Here is a 13,799-nt window from a genome sequence, read left to right as displayed (position 1 = left end):
AGTAGTAGTAGTATATGCTGCCAACGTGGACTTCCCAAGTGCTTTGTACAGTTCTCTTGCACACAGTAATTGTTCAATAAATACGATTGAATGAGTGAATGAATGAATGAACAAATACCGCCATTATTATCAGTAGTAGTAGTTGTAGTAGTAGTAGTAGTAGTAGTATATGCTGCCAACGTGGACTTCCCAAGCGCTTAGTACAGTTCTCTTGTACACAGTAAGTGCTCAATAAATATGATTGATGATGATGATGATTGAATGAATGAATGAACAAATACCATTATTATTATTAGTAGTAGTAGAAGTAGGAGTAGGAGTAGTAGTAGGAGTAGTAGTACTAGTAGGAGTAGGAGTACTAGTAGGAGTAGTAGTAGTATATGCTGCCAACATGGACTTCCCAAGCACTTAGTACAGTTCTCTTGCACACTAGTAAGTGCTCAATGAATACGATAGAATGAATGAATGAATGAACAAACACCATTATTATTATGGTCATTATGATGATTACTATTATTATTATGGCTAGGCAGGGGGCGGGGGCCGCCTGAGGCGGAGCACGTGCGGGCCCAGGTAGAAGGCACGTGGCCGGGTGAGGCGCCCCCCCCCCGCCGCCCCCCCATGGCGGGCGTGCCCACGCGCATGCGCGCCTCCTGTCAGCGGCGACGCCGGGAGCGCGCGCGCGCGAGAGCGCGCCCCGGGCCCAGGAGAGGCGGGGCCGCGGGCGGGCGGAGGCGCGCGCGCGCGCGCACACCCCGGGGAGGAGCCCAGGAGGAGGCGGCGCGCGCTCCCCTCACCGCCCTCCCCGGGAGACAGAGAGCGAGCGAGCTGAGCGGGCGGGCGGGTGTGAAGAGGCGCGGCCGGCTTGGGGAGCGCAGCCCGCAGACCCTCCCTCCCTCCCTCCCTCCCTCCCCGGCATCCCGGCATCCCGCCATCCCGGCTTGGGGGTCCCGGGCCCCGGGCCCCGGCCGGCCGGCCCGCCCGCCCGCCCGCCCGCCCTGCCCTGACACCTAGGTGAAGCCCCTTGCAGCGGCCCCGGGAGCAGGCGGAGGAGGAGAGAGCAGCAGCAGGAGGAGCAGCAGGAGGAGCAGGGCGCCCCGGTCCCCGGCAGCCGGCTCCCCGCCCCCGCCCCCGCCCGGGGCCCCGGACCCCCCGCCGCTCGCCAGGGCGGCTCGGTAAGTGCGCTGGCCGCTAGCCGGACGATGGTCCGACGGCAGCCCGGCCTCTCCTTGCCCTGCCCTGCCCTCCTCTCAGCTCCCCGCAGTGCCCCTACCCTCCCTTGCCCTGCCCTGCCCTGCCCTCCTCTCAGCTCCCCGCAGGTCCCCTGCCCTCCTCTCAGCTCCCCTCAGCTCCCCGCAGGTCCCCTGCCCTCCTCTCAGCTCCCCTCAGCTCTCCGCAGGTCCCCTGCCCTCCTCTCAGCTCCCCTCAGGTCTCCGCAGTGCCCCTGCCCTCCCTTGCCCTCCCCTGCCCACCCCTGTCGTCGTCCCCTGCCCACCCTTGTCTTCTTCCCCTGCCCACCCCGTCGCCCTCCCCTGACCTCCCATGTCCAGTCCTGCCCACCCCCGTCGTCTTCCCCCGCCCACCCCGTCGTCTTCCCCTGACCTCCCATGTCTAGCCCGGCCCACCCCTGCCCATCCCTGTCGTCTTCCCCCTTCCCGACCACTCCTGCCCTCCCCTGTCGTTTTCCCCTGCCCTGCCCTCCCCTGTCGTTTTCTCCTGCCCTCCCCTGTCGTTTTCTCCTGCCCTCCCCTGCCGTTTTCCCCTGCCCTCCCCTGCCGTTTTCCCCTGCCCTCCCCTGCCGTTTTCCCCTGCCCTCTCCTCTCGTTTTCCCCTGCTCTCCCCTCTCGTTTTCCCCTGCTCTCCTCTCTCGTTTTCTCCTGCCCACCCCTGTCCTCCCTGCCCACCGCTGTCCTCCTGCCCTCCCCTCTCGTTTTCCCCTGCCCTCCCCTCTCGTTTTCCCCTGCCCTCCCATCTCGTTTTCTCCTGCCCACCCCTGTCCTCCCTGCCCACCCCTGTCCTCCTGCCCTCCCCTGTCGTTTTCCCCCTGCCCTCCCCTGTCGTTTTCCCCTGCCCTCCCCTCTCGTTTTCCCCTGCCCTCCCCTCTCGTTTTCCCCTGCCCTCCCCTCTCGTTTTCCCCTGCCCTCCCCTCTCGTTTTCCCCTGCCCTCCCCTGTCGTTTTCTCCTGCCCTCCCCTGTCGTTTTCTCCTGCCCTCCCCTGTCGTTTTCTCCTGCCCTCCCTGTCGTTTTCCCCTGCCCTCCCCTCTCGTTTTCTCCTGCCCTCCCCTCTCGTTTTCCCCTGCCCTCCCCTCTCGTTTTCCCCTGCCCTCCCCTCTCGTTTTCCCCTGCCCTCCCCTGTCGTTTTCCTCTTCCCTCTCCTCTCGTTTTCCCCTGCCCTCCCCTGTCGTTTTCCCCTGACCTCCCTTCTCTTTTTCCCCTGCCCTCCCCTCTCGTTTTCCCCTGCTCTCCCCTCTCGTTTTCCCCTTCCCTCTCCTCTCGTTTTCCCCTGCCCTCCCCTCTCGTTTTCCCCTGCCCTCCCCTGTCGTTTTCCCCTGCCCTCCCCTGTCGTTTTCCTCTTCCCTCTCCTCTCGTTTTCCCCTGCCCTCCCCTGTCGTTTTCCCCTGACCTCCCTTCTCTTTTTCCCCTGCCCTCCCCTCTCGTTTTCCCCTGCTCTCCCCTCTCGTTTTCCCCTTCCCTCTCCTCTCGTTTTCCCCTGCCCTCCCCTCTCGTTTTCCCCTTCCCTCTCCTCTCGTTTTCCCCTTCCCTCCCCTCTCGTTTTCCCCTGCCCTCCTCTCTCGTTTTCCCCTGCCCTCCCCTCTCGTTTTCTCCTGCCCTCCTCTCTCGTTTTCTCTTGCCCACCCCTGTCCTCCCTGCCCACCCCTGTCCTCCTGCCCTCCCCTCTCGTTTTCTCCTGCCCACCCCTGTCCTCCCTGCCCACCCCTGTCCTCCCCTGCCCACCCCTTTCTCTCCCTGCCCACCGTCCTCCCCCTGCCCATCCTCCCCTGCCCACCCCTGCGTCTTCCCCTGCCTTCCCCTACCATTTCTGACCTTGCTTGTCGTTTTCCCCTGCCCACCCCTGTCTTCTTCCCCTGCCCACCCCTGCCTTCCCCTTCCCACCCCTGCCTTCCCCTTCCCACCCCTGCCCTCCCCTTCCCACCCCTGTCGTCTCCCCTGTCGCCCTCCCCAGCCCTCCGCCCCCCTGCCCACCAGTGCTGATGCAGAGCATCCGTGATCCCGGCCTTAAGGTCTCCCGTACGTGGTTCTATCTATTGTCTGCTGACCAGTGTCAGGTTGGGAATGGGACGAGGGACTCGGGGGAAGACGAGAGTCCGTGGGGAAGTGGTGCAGTTTGCACCATTTTTGCTCTGCTTTGCGAGGAGAGGGAGAACGAGGTGAAGAGGGGTATTACCAGAGCCGGCTTGAGGAGCAGACCATTCCTTGAAGGAGAACCTGGGCTAGGCCTTTATCATGAGAATTTTTCATGTGTGGCTTTTGTGTGTGTATATGTGAGAGAGAGAGAGAGAGAGAGAGAGAGAGAGATGGGTCAGGCTGTCTTCTATGGGGTAATTACATTTTGCTCCTTCTATCTCAAGTTCCTCCGGGGACGCCAGGCAACATCCTGGTACAATTAGTAGCTGCAGTGTTAAAAGCATGCAAAGAGGAAATGGCATTTTCCTCCTTGCGGGATCGGGGATTCTCACTGCTGCTGCAGTGCCCCACTGGAAGGCCTCTTTGAAGGCATGGTGTCGCCTCTCCCGGCTGGATTTAGTGCCGAGATGCTTGTGGGAGATTTAGGTGAGGTTGGATTTAAATTGATCTGATAGAACCCACATCTTTGAATGTGTTGGTGTAAAAAAAAGAAAATTATCGAGGTTCACATTCTTACGGATTCCCCCACCGGGGAATATTATCTGTGCTTTCGGGATATTGGAGGAATGCATCATTTTACAGTATTTTTGAAAGAACAAAGGAGAGGGGAAAGCAGTAATTGTGAAAGCGTGAGGTGCTGGGGAAAAGGTCACATGGTAGGTAGGCTCTGCTGGGTCTTGAAAAAATAGAGACCACATGCAGGAAAACATGAGTAAATTTGTGAATAAGTGTGCGTAGCCATAGGTGGGCATTTCCCACGCAGGGTGCACCCATTAATCAGTGGTATTTATATGATTTGCTCCCAATTATCCATCCCCTTGCAGCATAATCTGTCCCTAGTCATTAGTGGTGTGAGGTGGGAGAAGCGGTGAAGCCATGTGGCCAAGAGGAAAGAGCCCAGCTCTGGAAGTCAGAGGACCTGGGTTCTAATTCGGACCCCACCACTTGTCTGCTTCGTGACCCTGGGCAAGTCACTTAACTTCTTTGTCCCTCATTTACTTCATCTGTAAAATGAGGGTTAAGACTGTGAGCCTTATGTGAGGCGGGGACAGGGTTCAACCCGATCATCTTGTGCCTACCCCAGTGCTTAGTACAGTGTCTTACACCTAAGTGCTTAACAAATACCATTAAAAAGGTGTTAAAGGTTCAGTTTTAGACTGAGCCATATCAAATTTGAAATTGCTAAATGTATGTGGTAGGGGTGTGTGTACTTGCAATCAATTGTGCAATGGGAGCCCGTGTAGTAGTGCTAGAGCTGGGCTCCTAGACTATGAAAAACAGTGAGGAATCCCCCAGGGAGCACACAAGATCTGCTAATGGGTGCAGTGGCGATACTTGTAGAAAGTCTCATTGTGGAGAGACAGACTGTTACCCTCTAGCACCTCAAATTTGTCCCACCTGTAGCTGGAAAATGTAATTGCATTTTTTTTTTAAACCCAGGAACTCTTTAGTACATGAATAATTCTGCAACATCCCTTGCTTCTGACACTGGCAACCTTCCTGCAAATGAAAATCCTACCTGACGCTGAGGCCACACACATGCTTAGAAACCAGGGGATTTATAGAGCATGGCCTATTTTCCCGTGGTAATTCTGGAAATGACTGCAATTCAGTGACACTTGAGAGAATAGAGCCTAAACCGAAAGGAATTCATGCCCTCTTTTCTTTTCCATCTGTGAAGAAGAGAAGAGCATGGCATAGTGGATGGAGCCCCAGCCTAGGAGTCAGAAGGTCATGGGTTCTAATCCTGGCTACGTTACTTGTCAGATGTGTGAGCTTGGGCAAGTCACTTCACTTCTCTGGGCCTCAGTTAACTCATCTGTAAAATGGGGTTTGAGACTGTGAGCCCCATATGGGACGGGGACTGTGCCCAACCCAATTTGTTTCTACCCACCCCAGCACTTAGTACGGTGCCTGGCACGTATTAAGTGCTTAACAAATACCATAATTATTATTATTATCCATATTTGAAACCAGTATTTTTTAGGCACTTTTGTGTGCTGTTTCTATCCATAGGTGTTCAAATTGATATTCAATATTTCTGTCATTGTAGTAATCGACCCCCAGGTGAACTTCAGTCTTGTCATAGGCTAGACTATTCCTTTTGCTGAACTGCAGTTGATTCTGACTATAAATTTAGGGCAGTCCCTGAAGGGAGTAAGGAGAATAAACCAAAACCCTTAAAGAAAATTGGATCCGTGGCTTCAGCTTTTGGTGAAGATGTTTGTTTTCTTGGAGGAGCCCTTGAGATGGTTTCTTAACAGCATCTCTGTTCCTGGGAATAAAAAGGAAACACAATATGCAGTGCTCGCATATTATTACAAGCAATAAGTGAGCAAGATTTGTTCAACTGTTCTTACCCTACAGCAGTATTGGTAGCTGTCTGACCGGTGTGGCTTCAGATGATAATTCCTCTCGCGTTATTCAGTTTGTAATTCATTGATTTTTATAACTCGGTATGACATAACTTCTTTCTCTGTGGAGAGAAGGAAAAATCCTTCAGAATAATTGAGTTTGAAAGAGTAAATTTTTAAGCTTCTCGAGGGCAAGGATTGTGTTTTCTATCTATCAGTCGGTGGAATTTATGGTTGGCTTACTGTGTGCAGAGCACTGGACCAAGTAGACCTAACCCTTGCCCTCAGACAGCTTACAATCTAACAAAGGAGACATGTTTAAAAAAAAAAATTGCAGGTTGGGGATGCAGCCGAGTGTAAAGATGTGTACCTAAGTGCTGGCAAGGGGTGGAATCAGAACCTAAGTTAAGGGTTACAGACTCAGGTGCATAGGTGGCACCCTGTTGTGGTCTCGCTAACTTTCTACAATGCTCTGCACTAAAGGTGCTTAATACTGTTGATTAGATGGAAGCAATATCATGATTTTGTGGGGGAAAAAGTCCTTGCCAAATAGCGATGCTGCTTTCATTACAGGTCTTGTTCTGAATCACATTCGTTTCCCTTGTTACTTTCCTCCTGTCTTTAGAAGAGTGCAGGGGTAAAATGAATGTTTCTTTCTCCTGCCCTGAAAATTTCTTTCCATGATTTTTAAAAATGGGACAGTTCAGTTCTTTGGGATTGCATGGGAGAGGTGTACAATTCACCCTCAAATACCATTGTTTTCCAGATTGTCACCTTTCCTCTGCACAATGCTATTACTGTTACATCGATCAGGCTAGTTAGTGGTAACTACTGCTGTTTCCAATCTTCCTCTCTAGAGTGGGTTTTATTTTGCTCACAGATTTTTCACCTGCTGCAAAATTGTTAACTTTTCCGAGTCAGAGGATGATCGGGGTGGAAACAAGCTGTGCTTTGTGCTTGGAATATGAGTGAATAAGTTTGGGTTGTTTTGAGGATTAGGAACCTCTTCTAGGCTGGAAGAAATGGCATATTTTCCCAATTATACTGGTGATTTCCTTTTGGTTTGAAGGTGACTTGACTGATGGTTAGATTGTGTCCATCAGTGTGTCCTTGAGAACATCTTTTGTGCATGTTGTTCCATGGCAACACAACTGGGCATCTTTTTTGGCCTCTTGGCATTTGGGTGAGTGTTGCTCAGATACCAACAGTTAAAAGAGGGTAAGGTGTGTTTTTCAGTCAACAGGACAAGTTGATTTTTTGCAGCAGTGGTGATGGTTTGCACTGAACAATTAACACTGCCCCCCACCCCCCTGCCCATGCCCAGTGGCAATTGTTGTTGTGTATAAAATCTTACTTGTTGTTGAATCAAAAATGCTATTTGTTTCTGGCCTGCTTCTCCCCACTCTGCCTCCACAGTAGCTTACTGCCAAACCCCACCGAGTTGTAAAACTGTGTTGAACATTTCAGTTTCAGCTTCAGAAAAAAAAGACCTGTTCATGCTCTACTTTCCCTCCTCTCTCCACTGGGAATTTTGTTCACTGTCAAAGTCCAGCAGTCACGCGCCCTCTCCCTAGCCGGACCTTTCGGTTGACGTTCTTTTCATTTCTGTCTCATTTCTCTCCCCCCAGATCCACCTTGAGGATGTCCTTGGGGAGAGATATGGAGCTGGAACACTTTGACGAGCGAGACAAAGCCCAGAGATACAGCCGAGGGTCCCGGGTAAATGGCCTGCCCAGCCCGACCCACAGTGCCCACTGCAGCTTCTACCGAACCCGCACCCTGCAGACGCTCAGCTCCGAGAAGAAGGCCAAGAAAGTTCGATTCTACCGGAACGGAGACCGCTACTTCAAAGGGATTGTATACGCCATCTCCCCAGACCGCTTTAGATCTTTCGAGGCGCTGCTGGCCGACTTGACCCGAACTCTGTCCGATAATGTGAATCTGCCCCAGGGGGTGAGAACAATCTACACCATTGATGGAGTTAAGAAGATTTCCACCTTGGACCAACTGGTAGAAGGTTAGCATTCAACCTACTCTCTATTCACTATCCCACCAATGACCCATTACCCACGTCCTCCTTCTGTCCTGGAATGCCCTCTCCTTCATATCCATCACTCTCCCCACCTCCAAAATCCTCCTAAAGTCACGTCTCCTCCAAGAGACCTTCCCTGACTAAGCCCTGATTTCCCCTACCCACCCTCTCCTCTTTGTCCCCTGTTCACTTGGATCTGGAATCCTTAAGCAATTGATATTCATTTCTTCCTCAGCCCCACCAACACTTACATATCCTTACAATCTGCCATTTTCCATATCTGAAATTTATTTTCATGCCTGTTCTCCCCTCTCGACTGTAAGCTCCTTGTGGGCAGGGATCATGTCCACTAACTCTTTTGTATTGTACTCCCATAAGCTTAGTCTAGTGCTTGGCACTCAGTAAGTACCTTTGACTGAGAGCCAGCCATGATCTAATTCAGTTGTAGGCTGTGGATCTGATATTTTGTCTCCTTTCTGGGTGTGATTGTCCAACTTCGGTCTGCATTTTTCCTAGCTAAAAATCGCATTTTCCTTTGCTCAAAATGACTAAAACTGTGTTGTTGTGACTGCTGACATTCCCTAGACTTAAATCTTCACTCTATTCTCATGTCAGGAAAAGCTTGATAATGTCGTTGGGTAGGGAAAGGGAGGGAATGGTGAAGAAGTGGAAAAGACAGTTCTGTCCTCAGTTTCACCCACTGGGTTTATTTCCATTGCCATTTGCACAGTTCTATTTAAAGGACCACAGATTCTAGAAGATGAGAGATATTCCACCAAAGGGAAAAGGTGAGAGATATTCCACCAAAGGGCAGAATTGGTCCCATCATCTGAGAGCCAAGGAATGAGCTTTCTGAAAGGGATAGACAGGCTCTTATTTGAGTTACCCACTGTTACCGTTTTCCCCTAAAGTCATGATGGCATCTAGGCTGTCAGACCCCTTGTTGTATTGAACTCTCCCAAGGGCTTAGTACAGTGCACTTTACTCTGCACACAGTAGGCACTCAATAAATACCATTGATTGACCTATTGATGGAGGAACAGAGGCCCGACTTGTCAAGCTTCTCAAGCCTCTTCTCTGGGTCCTGTTAATCTCCTGGCCAGATGATTGTTGAGAGTTGATAGATGCAGTCCCTGTCCACAATGAGCTTACTGTCTACAGGGGGAGGTTCATTCATTCATTCAGTCGTATTTATTGAGTGCTTACTGTGTGCAGAGCACTGTACTAAGCGCTTGGGAAGTCCAAGTCAGCAGCATATAGAGACGGTCCCTACCCAAAAACGGGCTCACAGTCTAGAAGGGGGAGACAGACAGCAAAACAGAACATTACACTATATTAGGGAGAGGTGAAATAGTAGACAAAAAAGAAGGATGAGCTCATTTTTCCATCAGGTAGACTTCTGAGCTGGTTCTGATGTGACTTTGAAAGCATATGGGGCTTATAATTTGAGAAGTGTTTCATTAAATGTTTGAAGAGATCTGGTCAAAGTAGAAGGGTTCTGGATTTTACATAACCAAATGTGTGTTTAGATGACTTTGCATGAATGTGTAGTGGGGAAAGATCTTAAAACCCATCTCAGCATATTTTAATGGCGTAATAGATTGAAGGTTATCGAACCTTGCTGTGTCCTAAAACTGTGGGATTTCACCTGTCTTCCTGTCTGTTTCTCCACCAGTAAAATAACGATTAGTCCTTGAGATACATAGCTAATCCCATGCAATCACAGGTTAATTTCACCATTGGAGGCATTATCTTTCAGCACAAAAGAACACAGTGCTAAAACATGTGAGATCATTTTGAAGTACCTTGGGCTCTCTTCCCCCACCACCGCCCCCCAAAAATAAAAGGGATAAATTACTCTAGGGGAAAGATCTTAGAATATAGATCTTCTGATAGGATGTGAACCCATTTTTTGAGCTGTTTTCAAGACTCTTTCTTTCATTTTTACACATCTTAAATATTTATGCAATTAATAGGGATAGTGTATCGTTTCCAGGTGTGGGAGTAGCAGAATTTTGCGGCTATTCCTGCAGAAAAGTCTTCTCCATTTTTTTTCTTTCTGCTTCCTACCCCACCAGTACATTCTCTTTAGGGTGTTTTGACTACTTGCAATGACATATGGAGGTAGCTTTTTCTCAAAATAGGAGAAAACGAGTAGGAGAAAATGTTATATATTTAAAGAAAGTGTAGTTCTCTTGAATTTTTTTTAAAGAGGAAATGCTCCATTTTTGATTGGCTGGTGACTCCATGATGCAGTTCTCCAGTTCACACATTGTCAGTTCTTTTCTTTCTTGGAAAAAAAAAATTGTCCTTCTTTGTTTCAGTGTTAACAGATTTTGCTAATTTATAAGTGCAACAATTAGCATGCAGCTGTGCCTTGTGTTCAGAGAGCTGGAAAATCATTTGGATTTGCCACTTGCCCAATTACATTTCTGCTTAGTTGGCTGAAATGCAAATCATTGCTTCACATTCATTATTATCCTCATCTCATCAAACTTACTCATTTTATGTGACTTCATTGCATATTATTAGCTTTCCATTTTTACTTCCTTCCCATTTGATGCCCTGGGTACTTTTGACGATTAACGATTGCCCCCTCTGCGCTGTGAACTCATCGTGGGCAGGGAATGTGTCTACCTACTCTTATTAATGATGGTAATAATAGCAACAATGATAATGGTATTAAGCGCTTACTATATGCCACTAAGCACTGCATGGGGAACACAAGCAAATTGGGTTGGACACAGTCCCTGTCCAACATGGGGCTCACAGTTTTAACCCCCATTTTACAGATGAAGGAACTGAGGCCCAGAGAAGTGAAGTGATTTACCTAAGGTCACATAGCAGACCAGTGACGGAGCTGGGTTTAGAACCCTTGTCCTTCTGACTCCGAGGTTCACTCTCCACTCGGCCATGCTGTTGTATTGTACACGCCCAAGAGCTTAGTACAGTGCTCCACATACAATGAGCACTCAATAAATACCTTGGATTGATGACACGCAAATTCGTGAAGCGTTCCATATTTTTTCGTTCTCGCCTGTCCCGCCGTCGACCCCCGGCCCACGTCATCCCCGGGCCTGGAATGCCCTCCGTCTGCCCATCCCCCAAGCTACCTCTCTTCCTCCCTTCAAGGCCCTACTGAGAGCTCACCTCCTCCAGGAGGCCTTCCCAGACGGAGCCCCTTCCTTCCTCTCCCCCTAGTCCCCCTCTCCATCCCCCATCTTACCTCCTTCCCTTCCCCACTGTACCTGTATATATGTATATATGTTTGTACATATTTGTTACTCTATTTATTTTACTTGTACATATCTATTCTATTTATTTTATTTTGTTAGTATGTTTGGTTTTGTTCTCTGTCTCCCCCTTTTAGACTGTGAGCCCACTGTTGGGTAGGGACTGTCTCTATATGTTCCCAATTTGTACTTCCCAAGCGCGTAGTACAGTGCTCTGCACACAGTAAGCGCTCAATAAATACGATTGATGATGATGATGATGATGATGATTCATTGAGTCCCCGGTCGAAGTTTAGAGATGGGCCTTGTCGAGACTTGCTGATCGTGAACCCGCCTGAGGGGATCGATGAAAGCGCTGGTGGTTTGCACAGTGTCACTCCCACTTTGACCCTGCCAGTCATCATCATCATCATCATCAATCGTATTTATTGAGTGCTTACTATGTGCAGAGCACTATACTAAGCGCTTGGGAAGTACAAATTGACAACATATAGAGACAGTCCCTACCCAACAGTGGGCTCACAATCATGTTCCCAGTGGGGCCCAGGGTAACAAGCGAGTAGGTGTGCAGGGGTCAGAGTGACCCCAGTGTACTACTGCTGTTGTGTGGCAGCTCTCTGGACCAGCAGGCGGTTGACAGGGCCTTCCCCTTAGTGGCCCCCATGGTCTTCGCAACTCACAAAAACCAGCCAATTTTCAAGATTCTGGCCATGCTTGTCCACCCCAAGAACCATCCTAGAAATGTAGCCTAGTGGAGTCAGAAGGACATGGGTGCTAATCCCAGCTCCACCACTTGTCTGCTGTAACCTTAGGCATGTCACTTCACTTCTCTGAGCCTCAGTTTCCTCACCAATAAAATGGGAATTAAGACTGTGAGCCCCATAAGAGACATGGACTGTGTCCAGCTTGATTAGCTTGTATCTACCTAGCGCTTAGTAAAGCACCAGGCCCATAGTAGGCACTTAAACACCGTTTAAAAAAAAATCGTTCTCCAGTCAGGGACCGTTGCCACCGATGATGCAGGCATTCTTCTGCTTCTGGCTGTTTTGCTCCAGCACTGCAGTGATGTGTGGTTTTTAGGAGGTGTGGAATTTAGGAGGAAGTTTTACTTAAAGATCCTTTAAAAAAGATGTCTGTGTTTGATGCTGGATTACAGTGCATTCATTCTTGCTTTACATAATCAGGGACTCCCAGCTCTACTGGGGTTGGATAGCATGCTGTTTGTCCCCAGGCCTAAGCTGAACACTGATATGTCCTCCTTGTCTTCATTTAGCAGTCTTTTCATTTCAACATTCAATCAAAATGCCTAATGATTCCCAAACGCTTAGTTCAGTGCTGCGCACACAGCAAGCTCCCAGTAAATATCATTGAAAGATGGATTTAAGACTTCAATTACTCTTTCCATTTAGTGTTATTCTTTGGCTTTTTATTTCCATCCTTTATTCCTTTCTTCAGTTTTTTTCCCAACTCCCACTCAAATTTCTCTCTGCTCCCTCTGAGTTAACGTGCCCCCCCCCCCGAACATCACATGACCTCTCAGGGTTTTCTGAGAATCTCTACCTCCAACTCTGTGATTCTTGGGTTAACTGTTAAATGGCTCCTCAGATAATAATAATAATAATAATAATAATGGCATTTGTTCAGTGCTTACTATGTGCCAAGCACTGTTCTAAACGCTGTGGGGGATTCAAGATCATCAGGTTGCCCCACATGGGACTAACAGTCTTAATCTCCATTACGGATGGTTGTCATGGACAATATGCCCGCTTCTCCCTGGACGGGCATGCATTTTGGCAAGACTAGTCAGAGAATCTGGCAAACTTGCCTACTTTGTTTCCACTCATCTAAATGAAACATTGTGATCTCTTTCATTACAATTCATCTTCCTCACCCACACACTCCTTTGCTTGGAAAGAATGAAGAAGGGCTAACTGACAATGTTCCATTAGCGGTATTCTCTGCTGATATTCAAGAAGCCCAGTTCAAGGCTCAGATGCCTGTGGTTCCCTGAGTCAACTGACACGGTGCCCATTTTATGTTGGGTTTGGAAAAGAAGGTTGCATATTCCTTCTGTGACCCCAGAAAACGTTTAAATATTTATTTTCGTGTTGCACTAATAGATTGTTGAAATGACTGTGACAGTAAGAATTGAAGAAGATGCCAAGAAGGTTGCATAGTCCTTCTGTGACCCCAGAAAACGTTTAAATATTTATTTTCGTGTTGCACTAATAGATTGATGAAATGACTGTGACAGTAAGAATTGAAGAAGATGCCAAGATTGTACCAACTCCCATTTGAGCCCCTTCTGCTGTCAATCTAAAATGTAGAAGGCTACCCGGGCAGTTGGTCAGACATTGCCATTCAGAGGGCGGGAGCAACAGCAGTCTAGAAAATGAGAGTTTAGGAATAGAAATTGGGGAGCGAGAATACCCTTGTATTTTTGTAGCCAGAAAGGGTAAATAATAGGTTGATTTCTATCGGCTAGGAAAACAAGCATTGGTTTGCTGAGCCTGTGGCCTGAGAAAGTCAGGCAGTGATCCTAAAAAAAAAATTAATAGGCTCCATCTCTTCTTGTCCTTTTTATTTTCTTTTTGAAGAAATATTTATTTACTTTAGGAACTATTTGCAAGGCTTAGTTACGTAGGCCAACTAAAAACTCAGATTCCCATGAGATTGCAACTTGATTATGAAAGATTCCAAGGGCATAATCCTGGCCTGTGGAATCCTTTTAAGTTGAGGTCAAGGAAAGAGGTAAGGGAAGGTGGAATGTGTCTGTTTATTGCTGTAGTGTCCTCTGCCAAGCACTTAGTACCG

General features: G+C 48.7%; 1 protein-coding gene across 4 annotated transcripts in view; it reads left to right on the top strand.

Annotated features, from left to right (window-relative positions):
• Positions 1 to 1,137: 1,137 nt before the first annotated feature.
• The window catches only part of DCLK1 (doublecortin like kinase 1), a 214,873-nt gene continuing 202,211 nt past the window's right edge, over positions 1,138 to 13,799 (top strand). For all 4 annotated transcript variants that reach the window (XM_038761721.1, XM_038761723.1, XM_038761722.1 and 1 more), the window contains exons 1-2: positions 1,138 to 1,175; positions 7,349 to 7,737. In XM_038761721.1, the coding sequence (XP_038617649.1) occupies positions 7,362 to 7,737 (376 nt within the window). In that variant the 5' untranslated portion in view covers positions 1,138 to 1,175; positions 7,349 to 7,361. The remainder of the gene's footprint in view (positions 1,176 to 7,348; positions 7,738 to 13,799) is intronic.

The sequence above is a fragment of the Tachyglossus aculeatus genome, chromosome 20 (assembly GCF_015852505.1).
Source record: "Tachyglossus aculeatus isolate mTacAcu1 chromosome 20, mTacAcu1.pri, whole genome shotgun sequence".
Taxonomy (NCBI): domain Eukaryota; kingdom Metazoa; phylum Chordata; class Mammalia; order Monotremata; family Tachyglossidae; genus Tachyglossus; species Tachyglossus aculeatus.
Note: the sequence above shows the minus strand (reverse complement) of the source record. Positions and strands in the feature narration are given on the sequence as shown.